The 18,587-nt window shown below is 40.1% G+C and overlaps 1 protein-coding gene across 1 annotated transcript; it reads left to right on the forward strand.

Annotated features, from left to right (window-relative positions):
- Nucleotides 1-640: 640 nt before the first annotated feature.
- LOC308079017 (BCL2/adenovirus E1B 19 kDa protein-interacting protein 3) lies at nucleotides 641-18,308 on the forward strand (the record flags this gene model as incomplete). Its single annotated transcript, XM_080420355.1, has 6 exons — nucleotides 641-686; nucleotides 12,401-12,584; nucleotides 14,486-14,609; nucleotides 14,770-14,846; nucleotides 17,448-17,591; nucleotides 18,260-18,308. 6 exons carry the CDS (start codon nucleotides 641-643, stop codon nucleotides 18,306-18,308), a joined length of 624 nt encoding a protein of 207 aa, XP_080276481.1.
- Between the last annotated feature and the right edge of the window lie 279 nt (nucleotides 18,309-18,587).

The raw sequence follows: 18,587 nt of genomic DNA on the forward strand, positions 1-18,587 counted from the left end.
ACATCTACATAAACGTTCAAATGTCAAATATAAAGCACTTACCCCATGGCCACGGATGTTACAATTCTATTCGGGTCCTCAGAAGTATCCGTATCTTCCGTATTGTTCAATAAAAAGTATTTTAATCCAATTGGTGGCCATTTTATTCTAAAGTTAAAATCAATCAGAGTGCAATACACCTCCCAACCGATAGGGTCACAAGGTTGAAAGTATATGGAGGAAAGACAGAAGAAATGGCCGCCGATTGGATTAAAATGCTTTTTATTTGAACAATAAGGAAGATACGGGTACTTCTGAGGGCCCGTACATAATTTTAACATCCGTGGCCATAGGGTAAGCACTTTATATTAGAAATAAAAACGTTTATGTAGATGTACGGGATGTAAATGGAGAAAAAGTAAACACCAGGTTGAAGTTCATCCATGACATGTCATGTCTCAAGGCTACCGTCGGATTAACGCAGCATAGTGACCATGAGTGACTCGCTCTAGTCTACACTGACCTACAACAACATAGGGATTTAAATTAACGAAATAAGAGCAGACATACATTAATTAGATCTCCATAAACATCACCTGCTTGTCCTGAGTGTCAGAAGAGTCCGAGGAGCTCACAGTCACAGAATCTCGCGCGTTCCAGGATGTCGTTGTCAGACTCTCAGACACCAGGAGATGCATCACTTTACGGTAAGAGACTGGGACCATCATTAACTCCAATATACTATCAAGTAAATGTTTAATTCCGGACTTTTACTTGTAACAGAGTAGGCTACTTCTACATTGCAGTATTGATACTTTTACTTAAGTAAAACATTTGAGTACTTTTCCACCTCTGCCATGGTGTGATGTATTGAATGCATCTCTCTCTCTCTCTCTCTCTCTCTCTCTCTCTCTCTCTCTCCCCCCAACACAACTTTTTTTAATTAAGTTTTATTATTATGACCTATAATGACCCCATGCTTTCATTAACTAATGCATTAATTAGCTACATTTCTAGCACCCACCTGGGATGTAACACCACACCAATTAAGCACTGAACCGAGGGAAATTAAGCTAATTAATGCATTCGTTAATGAAAGCATGGGGTCATTATATGGAATCGGATCACTGCCAATACTCCTAACTTCAAATAAAGGTTTCAGAACCTTGAAAACCTTTTTTGCAAGACTGAAAACTCGTTTCGAATCTCTGAAAAAATATTTGAATCTCTGAAAAAAGTGTTGAATCTCTGAAAAAAGTGTTGATAGGCCGAAAAAAAAATTCAAATCTCTGAAAACATATTTTACAGTGTTTCGCCAACACATTTTCAGAGTTTCAAATTTGTCACAAACACACTTTCAGAATATGCATTTTGGCACTGTTCTACCTGGGTATTATTTTGTTTTCCATGTTTGAAACCTTGTAAACTCCTGACTTAAAATAAAGGGTTCAAAAGGTTTGAAAGGTTTGAAAACTCGTTTTGAATCTTTGAAAAAAGTGTTGATAGGCTGAAAGTGTTTCTCAAATCTCTGTAAACACATTTTACAGTGTTTCGTCAACACATTTTCAGAGTTTCAAATTGGTCACAAACACACTTTCAGAATATGCATTTTGGCACTGTTCTCCTTGGGTATTATTTTTGTTTTCCATGTTTGAAACCTTGTAAATGGGGATCGTTTTTGAAACTAGCAACTTTATTGTTGAAAGACTGGGAAAAAAATGCAATGGTTAAACTTTATTTTGAAACTGTGATTCAGCGTCACACACACAGCAGCACACTCTCCTCAAATCTCTGAACGCACGCAGCAGCAGCAGAGGCAGAGCCTCAGAGGCATGCAGGTGCTGAAACTCTGAAACATTCTACTCGAAACCTCGCAGGGAGGCGGGGGGGAGCGGAGGCGGGACCAGAGGCGGGGCCGTTTGACGTCCATTCCAATCACATTTTGTATTTACTGGGCTGGGTGGGACCAACAGCGGTCGGCCAATGACTGACGCTCATAGGGGATTGTCAGACTGCTCAGCCAATGAAAACCCACAAGATAGCCTACACGTCGCTATTCAAGGATTATTATAATAATAATAATATTATCATTATTCATTGCGCACTGGTCCAATACAATACAAACCAATGCGCTGTTGCGCATATCTAAACACACCCACAGCCTGGCACACAACATTCTATCTTCTAATTCTCCAGGAATGTCTGTGATTATAATTGTCCTATTATCAGCAGATGTGAGAGTGTCAATCAATTCCTTGTGTCAATTGCGTTTACATAAGATGATAGTCTATTCAAAGAAGACAATTTGTGCCACGCAATGCCATTCGCTCCAAATGACACACTTCAGTTTTATTCATGTTTACACAGGAAATAATGAACTGATTACAATAATATAAAATTCTCTCAAATCAGTAACAGGTAGGTGATACATATGCCCATCAAATATGGTTTTATTGAAAGGCAATCCAGGTACCAACATTCGGGGAATATCTGACGGCTTGGAGCGCCTCAGTGCGGCTGCAGAGTTCATCTTGGAATTTGTCATTACAATTTTACTGTAATCCACATTCCTAAACCCCCCCACTCCTACACCCCCCCCCCCCCCCCCCCCAAAGGAACCCCCCCGAACCCCCCCTGGCCCAAGGGGTCACTCATAATAATTGTATATTGGCATATTTTGCGCATTCAGACAGAACAGTTGAGATTTCATTTGGCCAGATCTCTGGCAATTGTACTTGAATTCTTATAATTTTAATGTTTATATGGTTTGTCAAGTTTATATTTTCATTTGGTATCAGTCATGAATTTATTAGAATGTATTAGAATTTATTTTCTCTATTGATATCAAGCCGGATTTTCCACGTGCGTAACTACGCACGCAAGTGCATGCTGTAACATAATAATACACAACGTGTACTGTACATATATATAGCCCACTGTAGGCTAACATTTTTGGGGGTTTTAGCTATGGACCCCCAAGCTCCAAGCTCCACCTAATGGAGCGGTTTCAGAAAAGAAAAATGAAAAAAATTAAACCGAAAAAAAGGCGTGTCTGTCTGTCTGTCTGTCTGTCTGTCTATAAATCTATAAATATCTATCTATCTATCTATCTATCAAACTATCTATCTCCAGCAATGTACCGCTCAGCAACATGTTGTTCAACAAATAGCAGATCTACAAGCTCACAACAACTGTTATTGTGAGCTTATCTGCTATTTTCAAATAGCGTATGTATAAAATATGTCTGAATTGGTTAGTGATTCATAATATAATCATTTATATCTGCGAAGTGTAGGATTATTATAATTATAATTATTATATTACAATTAAAGTAAGCGCATCGGTTAGTGTGTCTGTCTGTCTGTCTGTCTGTCTGTCTGTCTGTCTGTCTGTCTGTCTGTCTGTCTGTCTGTCTGTCTGTCTGTCTCTATGTATCTTGTAGATCTGTCTGTCTGCCTGTCTGTCTGTCTGATGCGTATACTATTCATGTGAGATGTGACAAGTGGGTTAATTAACGAGAAAACATCTGAGAAACATGCAGCATGTGAGCGTCTCTGAGTAGGCCTACGTGATTACTGACCCGTCAATCAACGTGCGCGCAACAGTGAGCTGTGACAGAACATCAACATTAATGTAATAATAATAATTATTATTATTATTATTATAATAATTATAATAATTATAATAATAATAACAATAGCGTAATAGTAGTTGTAGTAATAATAATAATATGAGTAATAATAATAACAATAAGGGTAATAATAATAATAATAATAATAATAATATTTTTTTATTATTATTCTGAATACAATATTAATGGACTGAACCTGTCTGTCTGTCTGTCTGTCTGTCTGTCTGATATAAATTATTATATTATGAACCATACACTAACCACTTCAGACCTATTTTATACATACGCTATTTGAAAATAGTAGATATGCAAGCTCACAATAACCGAGCTTGTAGATCTGCTATTTGTTGAACAACGTGTTGCTAATCACCGCGTTGGGAGCTTACATCTGGGGCTGTCATTACTGGACTGATATTATTTATGGGGGGGGGGGGGGGGGGGGGGGGAGCTGTAGGCAAGCGGTACATATTGCTGCCTGGAGATATATAGTTAGATAGACAGACGGACAGGCAGACAGACAGACAGACAGACAGACAGATCGATCTACAAGATACATAGATAGATACATACATACACAGACAGACAGACAGACAGACAGACAGACAGACAGACAGACAGACAGACAGACAGATCTACAAGATACATAGATAGATACACAGACAGACAGACAGACAGACAGACAGACAGACAGACAGACCGATCGATCACACTAACCGATGCGCTTACTTTAATTGTAGCCTAATATAATAATTATAATTATAATAATCCTACACTTCGCAGATATAAATGATTATATTATGAATCACTAACCAATTCAGACATATTTTATACATACGCTATTTGAAAATAGCAGATAAGCTCACAATAACAGTTGTTGTGAGCTTGTAGATCTGCTATTTGTTGAACAACATGTTGCTGAGCGGTACATTGCTGGAGATAGATAGTTTGATAGATAGATAGATAGATATTTAGATAGATTTATAGACAGACAGACAGACAGACAGACAGACAGACAGACAGACACGCCTTTTTTTTCGGTTTAATTTTTTTCATTTTTCTTTTCTGAAACCGCTCCATTAGCGGCGCTAAGGTGGAGCTTGGAGCTTAGGGGTCCATAGCTAAAACCCCCAAAAATGTTAGCCTACAGTGGGCTATATATACAGTACACGTTGTGTATTATTATGTTACATGCACGTGGAAAATCTGGCTTGATATCAATAGAGAAAATAAATTCTAATACATTCTAATAAATTCATGACTGATACCAAATGAAAATATAAACTTGACAGACCATATAAACATTAAAATTATAAGAATTCAAGTACAATTGCCAGAGATCTGGCCAAATGAAATCTCAACTGTTCTGTCTGAATGCGCAAAATATGCCGATATACAATTACTATGAGTGACCCCTTGGGCCAGGGGGGGTTCGGGGGGGTTCCTTGGGGGGGGGGGGGGGGTGTAGGAGTGGGGGGGTTTAGGAATGTGGATTACAGTAAAATTGTAATGACAAATTCCAAGATGAACTCTGCAGCCGCACTGAGGCGCTCCAAGCCGTCAGATATTCCCCGAATGTTGGTACCTGGATTGCCTTTCAATAAAACCATATTTGATGGGCATATGTATCACCTACCTGTTACTGATTTGAGAGAATTTTATATTATTGTAATCAGTTCATTATTTCCTGTGTAACCATGAATAAAACTGAAGTGTGTCATTTGGAGCGAATGGCATTGCGTGGCACAAATTGTCTTCTTTGAATAGACTATCATCTTATGTAAACGCAATTGACACAAGGAATTGATTGACACTCTCACATCTGCTGATAATAGGACAATTATAATCACAGACATTCCTGGAGAATTAGAAGATAGAATGTTGTGTGCCAGGCTGTGGGTGTGTTTAGATATGCGCAACAGCGCATTGGTTTGTATTGTATTGGACCAGTGCGCAATGAATAATGATAATATTATTATTATTATAATAATCCTTGAATAGCGATGTGTAGGCTATCTTGTGGGTTTTCATTGGCTGAGCAGTCTGACAATCCCCTATGAGCGTCAGTCATTGGCCGACCGCTGTTGGTCCCACCCAGCCCAGTAAATACAAAATGTGATTGGAATGGACGTCAAACGGCCCCGCCTCTGGTCCCGCCTCCGCTCCCCCCCCCCCCGCCTCCCTGCGAGGTTTCGAGTAGAATGTTTCAGAGTTTCAGCACCTGCATGCCTCTGAGGCTCTGCCTCTGCTGCTGCTGCGTGCGTTCAGAGATTTGAGGAGAGTGTGCTGCTGTGTGTGTGTGACGCTGAATCACAGTTTCAAAATAAAGTTTAACCATTGCATTTTTTTCCCAGTCTTTCAACAATAAAGTTGCTAGTTTCAAAAACGATCCCCATTTACAAGGTTTCAAACATGGAAAACAAAAATAATACCCAAGGAGAACAGTGCCAAAATGCATATTCTGAAAGTGTGTTTGTGACCAATTTGAAACTCTGAAAATGTGTTGACGAAACACTGTAAAATGTGTTTACAGAGATTTGAGAAACACTTTCAGCCTATCAACACTTTTTTCAAAGATTCAAAACGAGTTTTCAAACCTTTCAAACCTTTTGAACCCTTTATTTTAAGTCAGGAGTTTACAAGGTTTCAAACATGGAAAACAAAATAATACCCAGGTAGAACAGTGCCAAAATGCATATTCTGAAAGTGTGTTTGTGACAAATTTGAAACTCTGAAAATGTGTTGGCGAAACACTGTAAAATATGTTTTCAGAGATTTGAATTTTTTTTTCGGCCTATCAACACTTTTTTCAGAGATTCAACACTTTTTTCAGAGATTCAACACTTTTTTCAGAGATTCAAATATTTTTTCAGAGATTCGAAACGAGTTTTCAGTCTTGCAAAAAAGGTTTTCAAGGTTCTGAAACCTTTATTTGAAGTTAGGAGTATTGGCAGTGATCCGATTCCATATCATTAGGTCACTATAAATCACCATTACACCACTGGTCATAGTCAGATCTTTTGCAGAGCTGGTATCAGTACAGTTAAGAAAGGAATTTGCTTCGTGCATGTGTGTGTGTGTGTGTGTGTGTGTGTGTGTGTGTGTGTGTGTGTGTGTGTGTAAATATAATAATAATTTAAAGCACTATCATCTGATAGTAATCATTGCTATAGAGCAGTGGTTCTCAACCAGTGGTCCCTGAGGGGGACCACCAGGTGGTCCCCAGCTAAATGATGGAGAGTTTGTAACCAAATGGACCCTTAATAGATCTATAACTCTTGAGTGTAAAATGAAACCAAATGGACCCTCACAGGTCCATTTGGTTTCATTTTACCCTCTCAAGAGTTAAATTATTGTTAAACATCTGCATTACTTGATTAAATAATTGGTATTTTGATCAATGTTTGCCTGTTATCTCTCCTATTTGTACCAACATCAATACAGCATGGAATTGTGGACAAAATCTCATTCAAAAATAGCAGATCTACAAGCTCATAGCGCGGCACTCGGTGCCGCGCTATGAGCTTGTAGATCTGCTATTTTTGAATATCCAAAGTATAAAAGGTTAAATTTATTGTGACGCTATATTAACACATTCAGCTGGGGACCCCCTGGAACCCCCTCAAGGACCCCTGGGGGTCCCCGGACACCACTTTGAGAACCAATGCAATACAGCATGAGGTAGGCTATCATATATCTGCCAGTTTTAGTCGTTATAGTGGCTATAGTGGTGGACAAAGTACTCAACCCCATGTACTTGAGTCAAAGTATACAGTAGATACTCCTAGCATGGCAGATCTAGCTCACAACGAAGTGCCGTGAGCTTGTACCTCTGCTATTTTCATTATATTTAAAATACTTTATTTATTCATAGTGTATGCCCTTCCTAGAAATGCAGTGGAGTCCAACGTACAATATTAGTCTTTGAAATGTACTGTAGTGAAAGTCATACGTATCATAAAATACAAATGCTCAAGTAAGGTACTACATACTCAAAAACTTTACTTAAAGGAGAGATCCGGACATTTTAAGTGTGTCGCTAATCACTCACCATCATTGAAATGGACGTTGAGTTATTCCAGAGAGTCCCCCTGTCGTGCAGTCTGGCGACCCCCTCCGTGGCATAATGGGAGCCCGTGTAAGAGTGAAAATCGTCTATTATAACCGATGCAAAGTTAGTTTTTTCTCTACTACTGCTCATCGTGGAGTCTCATGATACTCAAACATGCACTGAAAGTCGCACACGAGCTATCGTTCGTGCAGAACTAGACGACGCTGGTTGCTTGTTTCTTCCACAGACGCCAGGTTCTGTGAGAGAAACAAGCAACCAGCGTCGTCTCGTCGCCAGACTGCACGACAGGGGACTCTCTGGAATAACTCAACGTTCATTTCAATGATGGTGAGTGATTAGCGACACATCAAAGATAACACTTAAAATGTCCGGATCTCTCCTTTAAAGGGACAGTTCACCCCCAAAATGACTTTTTGAAATGAAATCGATTAGTCACCCCATGGAGTCTTGAATTCATGGACATTTCTTTTTGTTTTGTTGCATTCTTAAGACAATAATGTGATGACCAGCGGACCGGTAGGCAATGGTTCCAATAGGAGACACAAAGGAGACTCTTTGTGTCTCCTACCGGAACCGCTGTGGGTCATCAAATTATTGGTTGAGGAATGCGACAAAAACAAAAAAATGACCATGAATTCAAGTCTCCATGGGGTGACTAAACGATAGAAAAAAGTCATTTTGGGGGTGAACTATCCCTTTAAAGTACAATACTCAAGTAAGAGTACTTTTTATTAGTTACTGCCCACCACTGGTCATGGCACTCGCACTGTCATTGTGTTAACAGATTCACTGACTCACCTGTTTGTAAGCCAATTGTATCAATCTGCAAGCCAATTAAGCCATGGAGATTTCCTGACACATATAGCTCCAGTGTGTGTAGCCTACAGTATATACTCTGTGTGTTTATCCCAGGGACGCAGAGGGGGGGGGGGGGGGGGGGGGGTTGAACATACTCAGTTATCAGGGACTCAGGGATATCCCCCCCACTTTTGGGATGAAGAAAAAAAAAAAAAAAAAAACAAGAACAAAAACTCCCCAAACAGTAACAAACTCAGAAAGAAAAAAAACGCGCGTGCATGCGTCCCCTTTGGTTCTAAAATGCCCTCTGCGTCCCTGGTTTATCCCAATGTGTTGTTGAGGAAAAACTAGATGATGTAAGTACACAGTAAACAGGCATTCATAGGGCATATCCAGCATCTAGTGGTGGAAAAAGTAAAAGTTCGGAATTCAAAATGAACTTCAGACCATTGAGTAAAAGTACAAAAGTATTGGCATCAAAATGTACTAATGTCTAAAATTTTCAAATTATTAAGAGTAAACGTACAATATTTGCCTCTGAGACGAAGTGGAGTAGAAGTAAAAGTACTGAAAATTACTCAAATAAAGTACAAATAATTCAAAATTGTACGTTAGTACAGTACTTAAGTAAATGCACTTTAGTTACTTTACACCACTGTCAGCATCTATATCCAATATGCAAGAAACACAACATTATGTTTAATTTAAGAGGCACCACTGGGCCCAAATTATTTAGAGTTGATATGACAGTGGCCCACATGAACCACTTAATGAGCACAGTGTGCTCCACCACACTCTTTTGATGCTGCAGAGAACGACCAATGCAATAAATACAGAAAGCTAGGCCTGCCAGGCGGTTATGTCATAACTCTGCTGTCTCTCTCTGGATGAATAACTGGGGCAATGGCACAGTTTTCTCTCTCTATGCCCCCACTCTCTCTCCAAACCCCCCCAAAACACACTGACTGCCCACACTCACTCATCATGCTTTCCTCACACTGGCAGCTTATACAAGTTATACGCTGTGTGAAAAATTAGAAGAAACAGGACAGGAACTAATAATGCCAGTGGTTTCCATGTGGATCTCGTGCTTCATGTGGCCAGTAGGCTATGCTATGCTATGTCAGTCTGTGACATCATCAGCCATGACATATGACTCCATATTTGGGCAAGCGGGTTCATCCTATTCTCACTGCCACTTAGGCCAACTTCCGTTATCTAATGTTGTTCAATATTTTGAAATAGAGCGCAACCTGGTTATGGCGCATACGACATGGGCGCTGTAGCGCCCAAGTCCTACACTTGAGGTGCTACAGGTCGCCGAGGGAGTTCTAACGTGTGCTCCATACAAACTGATCTCCACAAGTGTCCGTTGAGTTCCTAAACAAACATTTTATTCTGTAGCCGATCTGTCACTTCAGCATACAATACATAAATGCATGAATAAATAAACGGTCAAACGCACACAGACCTCCAGCTCTCATGTAACACAGTAAAAAAAAACGGGTTTGCCTCTGCCACCACCTGCGGCTGATTACAGACCTTGTTAAATACCTAGGCAACTTGGCCTTGACCAAGCCCTGTGGTGACATCATTAATTAAGAAACAACAATCATATATATGGCTCGTTATAGCTATTACAGGCGCAAAACGCCCTGATCAGTGAATTAGTGCCCTTGTTCAATTCTCAGCTGCCTCCTAGACCATTTGCTCTCTCTCTCTCTCTCTCTCTCTGCATGTCCTGTATCTCTCTGTCACTGTCAAAAAAGGCTTAAAATAAAACAAAACATATGTGAAGAAGCAAAATAAATGTGGGAGTCACTTCCTTAACTGCTGGCAGAAGGAATTTGGCGCTGATCAGTGTAGCGGTTTGTGGGTTTAGGTGCGCACATGCGCGCACACACACACACACACACACACACACGCACACACACACACGTTTTCACAAAGCCAGGCCTCAGTTCACCCAGTTCACATGTATGTTGATGTGTGTCTCTATGCAGGCTTATTCACAAGTAGGAGAGAACAGATGATTCCACAACTTAAAACAAGCATTCTGTCTGGTTGGATTAGTTCAGCTCAGACCATCTTGCGTGTGTGTGTGTGTGTGTGTGTGTGTGTGTGTGTGTGTGCGCGCGTGCGTGTGCATGTGAGCGTGCGTGTGTGTGAGCGTGCATGCGTATAGTACCAGTGGTGGAAAAAGTACTCACATTTTCTATTTAAGTAAAAGTATCAATACTGCAATGTAGAAATACTACTGTTAAAAGTAAAAGTCTGGAATTCAAAATGTACTTGAGTAAATGTACAAAAGTATCGATATCAAAATTTACTAAAAGTATCAAAAGTAGAAGGTACTCATTCTGCAGAATGTCCCATTTCACAAGTTTTCAAATAAAAATCATTTGAAAATAGCAGATCTACAAGCTCACAATGCGTTGAGAGTAAAAGTAAAAGCACTGAAAATTGGAAATACTCCAGTAAAGTAAAAAATACCTCAAACTTGTACTTAAGTACAGTAATTGAGTAAATGTACTTAGTTACTTTACACCACTATGGTGCGTACGTAGTACGTACGTATTTGATTAAGTATTTAAGTGTTTGCTGTCCCTGTGGTGTTCATCTCCTCTCTGTGATGTCATGTAAGGACATGATCCAGTGAGCTGGTTATAATATAATGCTCACCATATGTCAACAAACAACAACAACAACATCGCACACCTGCTGCCTCCTGTTACATTTAATCTAATTTGACTTGATTACGTGTGTCGTCTGCTGCCTAACTAAACAGTCACTGTAGATGTTTGGTGGATCTGTGACGACTGTTTGCGGTGTCTTTGCTGGCTGCGTGTGTATTCTAATGCCCTGGTATCGCCAAGTGGGGTCCAGGCCAGGGGGGTCCCCAGGGGTCCTTGAGGGGGTTCCAGCCAGGGAGTCTCCAGCAACAGTTTTTAACCCATTAAGACCTGAGACGATTCCTATTTTTTTCCTTCTAAATCCTAACAGTTTTTTGAAAAAAAATTTTTTTCAAGATTTTTCAAAAATAGCAGATCTACAAGCTCATGGCATGAGCTTGTATATCTGCTATTTTTGAATAGCCAAAGAAATCTTAAGTGACACTGATGCGTTCCGGGTCTAAAGGCCTTTGCAGACAGGGTGCGATTAGTCAATCAGTTTTTAACGCATGCGAAAAGACGCACAAATTGAACTGGGTTCGATTGGAAAAAAACGCATCGCCGCACGGTAAATTCGGAGCCGGTGTGCATGAGGTCATTGAGAACCATGTGTTCATTAAAAAAATTATATTGTCACACCCTGTCTGCAAAGGCCTTTAATGGGTTAAACACTTAAGCTCTATTTTATGTTTTGCCTATTGGGAAATAGCCCATCTACAAGCTCACAGTGCATCGATATGCGACACCTTGTGAGCTTGTAGATCTGCTATTTTTGAAAGAATGTCTTGCCAAATGTTGAGAAATCTCCTCTTATCGGGGGCCCTAGCACAAAATCTTTATAAATGGCGGCCAAATATGTATATACATTTCGGGGTTCTTGAAAGCCTATCGGTATATAACTCGGACGGCGCTGAGTAGGCTCAAGCGGACGTCGCAACGTTCGGGACGTCAACTCGCTCGCTTTAGCACGCTCGGTGGTCCCTCTCGCGGCTCCAGTTCGCTTGAGACTGTCACTGCGCGCCTCTAAACCGACACCGAAACGTAACTTTATATAAGTCATCTCCGTCGGTAGGTCAGTATCTCCTGATTACACCCAATGAATGGTCTGATAAATGGCGGGTAGGTCAGTATGTCGCCTACTTCGCCCATTCAATGGTCTGATTCAACGTGATAATGTCCCATTCAATGCATCGATAGCATCCGAATCAGGTGATTCTAATGGTATCAGATGTATTGTCGTTCCCTCTTCAGGCTCCTGGGTCGAGCTGGAGGAGATAACAGGACCACAGGACAGTGTCTCCTCTACAGAGCCACAGGACAGTGTCTCGTTTGAGGACAGTGCTTCATTTGAAAACAGTGTCTCCTTTGAGGACAATAATGTCTCCCCTGGAGAGTTGGAGGGAATCCTGCTGGTGGCTCAGCTGGAGAGTGACAGGTAATTAAACAAACAACGCGCACGTGTGTGTGTGTGTGTGTGTGTGTGTGTGTGTGTGTGTGTGTGTGTGTGTGTGTGTGTGTGTGTGTGTGTGTGTGTGTTTGTGCGAGCGCACATATGGATCTCCTCTCATCAAAACAATCGGATTTAGGTTGAAAGTCGGCAACATCTTTCCTTTAAAGCTTCAATGTGCAAATGTTTTCAAGAAGAAGAAAATGGACCTAAATGTTGTGAACCTAAATCACATGTATCATCTGAAAAACATCAAGTTTAATTGACATGACAATCCTATTTAAGTCAAATGCATTTACTTTTCACATCCAGCTTGGAGTCATAATCGTTTTTATTTCAATGTGCTTCAGCAATATAAATGTGGTATTAGAAACACATGTATATAATCTGTCTCAGAAGCCAACAGGAAAAACAATCGTCAGCCATTGTATTATAGACACATGAATACTCAGTCGGGGACAAAAGTAACAGGGGGCAAAAGTAACACACTCAATAAATAACTCTAATTAGAAACAAGCTAGAGGGGTGAGACTTCTTGTGCACATGCTCAGTAGGGTCCTCTCTCTACCTATGGAAGGATAGAATGATCATTTCATCTCAGCAGAAGTTTTCAACAAAAAACTGATTTTGAGGTGTAAATGTAATTTTTTGAGTGTACGGTATGTTCCTTCTGCTGTCTAAAGATAAGATGTCAGCTAATTTAAACTTGGATGAATTGTATCTCTATGTTATTGGTCACAAATTAACGTCAGCAGCCTATGCTAGTATCGGTGTTTCTAGATAGAATATGGGATTTTATCATGGTTGCCCCATCGGGGGCAATTGTAACAAAGTGACCGGGGTCAATTGTAACAATGTGTTTTCAATGCAAGCAGATTTTTTGTCTGGGATTTCATACTTTTATGTTAGTAAATGAACATATTTCACTAAATGTCACTACATTTCAAAGTAAAAATACATTTAAATAAAAAATAGACATACATTTGAAAAAACGAAATTGAAAAATAAAATCATTCGAATAAAAATACAAAATAATTGTAATTATGTATATAAAACATTCGTAAGTAAAACTGTTAAATTATAAAAAATACATATTACTTTAGTGATGTGCTTTTATTTGAGATAAAGTGTAATCTAATATGACTTATTTTTTACAGTGTTACAATTGCCCCCAACTACTGTTACAACTGCCCCCGTCATGGGGGCAATTGTAACACTGTGACTCATTGCATTCAAATTAATATTTTAGTCTGGTCCTTATTAGTGAAAGCTTAAAATTTGTATTATTAATTAGGGCACATATATATGTTTGTTATAGCAAAAGATGACTAGGATATTTCAAGTAGTCTGTGAATTATGAAGGCAAATACAAAAAGTGTTACTTTTGTTCTTGGTCTCCCCTACTGTATGTCTGTATGTCACTCTGTCCCCAAATGTGTCCACCAGAGGGCGCCTAAAAGGCAAAACAAACGTAGGCTGAAGCAGCCTTGTAGTAGGCTAGGTCTACTCTACACCCTGGGTCATAATCTGTCAGTGGTGGAAAAAGCACTCAAATTCTTTACTTAAGTAAAAGTACCAATGCTGCAATATAAAAATACTCTGTTACAAGTAAAAGTCCAGAATTAAAAATGTACTTGAGTAAAAGTACAAAAGTATTGGCATCAAAATGTACTTAAAGTACCAAAAGTAAAAGTACTAAATATTTGAAAATAGCAGATCTACAAGCTCACAAGGAACCCAGTGTGTCCTGGACGAAACAAATGTATACCCATTAGCTACTAGCATAGAAGCTCGGGACATTGTTATAATGCTTTTGAAATGACATGAATTGACCATTGATTGATGTACATTGTCAATATACATTATGTAAATATCCGTCTTGTCTGCAGTCCACCACAGACTGTGACTCCACAGAGATCCAGTGGATCCCCCCAACCTGCCAATGATCCACAGACCAGCGGATCCCCCCAACCTGCCAATGAGCGCGACGACAGTCAATGTGTCACCACACAGGTATTCCTAAACATTCAAATATCAATTTCACCAAAAACGGTTTCATCTTCATCTGCCTTTCTCTTTACAATTATCATACTTAGCTGTGGTTAAGTGGTTAATTATAATCTTGACTCTTGCCGTCTTGTTTTTTTTTATGGAACCTCTTTTCTATCTCCAGGAGGAGGTTTCTGAGCAGAGAGTGGATGCTGAGTGGGTCTGGGACTGGTCCAGTAGACCTGAGAATATGCCACCAAAGTACGTTCTGAATTCTTTCACCTTCTTTTCTGTGGTCTAAAGTTAAACCAACGCATTCTCACTCCCACGTCATCATATATTGATGCTTGGGCGACTTCCTTTCGGTGTCCGATATACGGAGCAAACGGTACCCAGGTTTAACATCCCATATTGACATTTCTGACAGCGTATTTGCCCTTGTATAAAGTTTTGAGTGTGTTAAGTTTCGACTTCAATTCGTTTTTAGTACAGTCATCTTTGGGTCTATACTGCATGATCTGCATTATGCATCACGTGACACGGACCACCGCGAATGTTGAAAAGCTATACACTAAAAGGAATATGTACCCAAGTGTGGTGATCGGTGATGCAAAGAGGGTTGAAGTGGATAACTGTAGACTCTTTCACCAGGTGTATGGATGGAAGGACACGAGTCGAGCAGTGTTGATTTTGTCAGGTTAAATTTTGATTTAGTTTTAGTCATAGTCTTTTGAATAAAATTCCATTTTGTTTTAGTCATATTTTAGTCATCTGAAATGTTTTAGTTTTAGTCTAGTTTTAATTGACTAAATATCATGAGATTATAGTCGACTAAATCTACAGTTGATTTAGTCGACTAAAATGTATGTTGGAGGTGCCTTGATGACGTGCGTCGTGATGGTTGATTTTACACTTGGGTGCATGCTGAAAATAGTCGATCTACACGCTCACAGCGCGTCGCAGAGTGACGCGTTGTGAGCTTGTAGATCTGCTATTTTCAGCATGCACCAAAACATAAAATGACTTGTCTTTTAGTTCTACTGGATGTCTCCACTAGTCCCTCACTAACATTTTAGTCTAGTTTTTATTTGTTGACGAAATTGTCAATATGTCTTAGTTTTAGTCATCATTAGCCTGGTAAACCCTCCCTCCGGAAATCTCATTTCCATTAGATTCCAGGAATGAGATTTCCGGAGGGAGGGTTTACCAGGCTAAGTCATCATGGCTTAGTTTTTATTTAGTTTTCGTCAGTGAAAAAAGGTAGTCGACAAACATTTTTTGTCATAGTTTTAGTCCACGAAATCAACACTGGATTCGAGGTGGATCTTCAATCATCAAGCTTTATTTCATGCCGGCAGGTTACAAACAGCATAGTATAAGCAATCAATGCTCCAGATCATCTCCGTTCCATTCCTCCGTTCAATTCCTAGATCACACACACATTAGTAATATTTATACCCCTTCTGTCAGTAGGCAATAGGTCTCTCCTCCTTCCCTTCTCTATCTATTTCTTAATATTAGGCAATATTAACCATCTTGTGACTAATAGGCCAGATGGTTATCTGCACGTGATTTCTAGGTATAACAAAATGCATCAATTTCCCCATAAGTCCACTTTGACCTAGTGTAACAACACATGATCTGCCTCTTGTGTCCCATCAGTCTCCTTGTGGGAGACATCTTCTCTCCCTTTTGTGGTCACTTTCCCAGACGTGAACATTGTTTGTTAATCATGCTTAGAACATTTACTTTAAGTAAGTAAGTAGAGTAAGAGTAAACAAAGTATCTCTACTCTAAGTACTTTTTATGCTTTTCATCATCATGAGTCATCATTTTCTGCACGCAGAGGCCAGAAGCCTTTCTTACTCTCCTGCATAGGTTCTTCCACCACTACAGGGTCTTCATCAAGTGTCACGAGATGGGAGTGAAAAAGTGTCGTCTAAACACACCCAGCTCGTACCACACGGTGACGAGTTGGGCAGCATCTGAGTTGATGAGAGCAAAATTATTTATGATTCCCAAGCCTATCGGTATGCAGATAGAACAGCGCTGAGTCGGCAGAACGAGTGGATATCGCACCGCTTGGCATTTAATGTTTTTACTGGCACGTCAACGTATATTACTAGTTGGGAGTTAAGAACACACGTCTGCATGCCATTGTCATTCAACGTCACGTGGGACTACCGGGAACGTTGAAAAGCGACACAACGCTTGGTCAGATGTTGCCCAACTCTTCACCGTGATGCAACCTGGACTGGCAGTGAGAATGTTTTAACTAAACAAGTCGGACCTGCTGAATATTTCATCATTATAGAGCCACGCCAAATGTCTTGAAAACAGTTTTCTGAAACACTTATGTTGCTATAATACATTACATTACAGTCATTTAGCAGACGCTTTTATCCAAAGCGACTTACAATAAGTGCATTCAACATGGGTAGGGAACGAAAACTACTAATCACCAGAAGTCTTAAGTGCATTTTCTGCAAAAACAAGCAACCAAGAGTATACCTAGCGCTAAGGTAAAAGTGCAATATATCAGCTACCTATTTCCTTAAACAGATGAGGCAAAAAAGCTAAATCAAACGAGCAGGAGCTAAAACAAATAATTGTATCGACTAAACAATCCAATAAAACAATAAAACAAGCGTTCGTACAACTAGTTAACAACAAGTATAATATCAGTGGTTCTTCAACTTGTTCATGTCAAGGCCCCCCAAAATGTTATGTATTTGGCCGCGGACCCCCCCCATCTAAAAATATTTAGTTCCAGGGACCAGATAAAGTCCTTGGCTTCCCCCCTCTTCTCATCTTCACCTCTGATCTCTTATCTTCTCTCTCTCTCTCTCTCATCCCCTACAGAGAGTTTGTATTCCATCATCCTCAGCAGGGGTCCCTCAGTGTGAGGAAGACCGGGGTGATGAAGAGAGGAATCCTCTCCTCTGATCTTCTCCTTATCTTTGTCCCCTCACTGCTGGTGTCACACCTCCTCACTCTGGGAGTCGGGTGAGAGAGAGAGAGAGAGACACACACACACACACACACACACACACACACACACACACACACACACACACACACACACACACACACACACACACACACACACACACACACACACACACACACACACACACACACACACACACACACACACACACACACACACACACACACACACACACACACACACACACACACACAGTGTCGACCATTCATTTATTTTGTTGTCTAATATCAGTGGTTCTCAAACTTTTTCATGTCAAGGACCTACAAATTGATAAATATTTGGCTGCGGACCCCCATATGAAAATATGTTGTGCCAGGGACCCCCAGAAAAAAAGATTTGAGTTAAAAATGTTCTCTAATGTTCGAGATTTTTTAAAAATAGCAGATCTACAAGCTCGTAGCACGGCACGAAGTGACGCGCTACGAGCTTGTAGATCTGCTATTTTTGAATAGCCAAAGTATAAAAGGTTAAAGTGGTTAAAATGATTGAGATGCTACATTAAATAGTTTTGCTGGGGACCCCTCTCAAGGACCCCTGGGGGTCCCCGGACCCCACTTTGAGAACCACTGGTCTAATAAATATGTTACTAGTATTGCAATTGGTCAATTTCACAGATTGAATCATTTTATTGTATTTATCATGTATATTCTATCTATTATTTTAGGATCTTCATAGGGAAACGATTAGCTGCCTCTACAGCCAGCATACTGTGACATATGGACCACCTGGATAGTGACAGTCCTGTCACCCTCTCTTCTCATACAAATACATACTGTATGTATATGAATGTTGATCCAGTCATGGAGAGACCATATAGAAGCCTGCCTTTCTGTTCTGCCGTCTCTCTGTAACATCTATTTAATCCACCCTGCAGAACAATGTCTATGTGTCTGTCTGTCTGTCTGTCTGTCTGTCTGTCTGTCTGTCTGTCTGTCTGTCTGTCAGTCTGTGGTGATCTTGTAAATGGATGGTACCAGTGTTGATTTCGTCGA

Source organism: Gymnoscopelus braueri, assembly GCF_963280865.1.
Source record: "Gymnoscopelus braueri genome assembly, chromosome: 22".
NCBI classification, from domain to species: Eukaryota; Metazoa; Chordata; class Actinopteri; order Myctophiformes; family Myctophidae; genus Gymnoscopelus; species Gymnoscopelus braueri.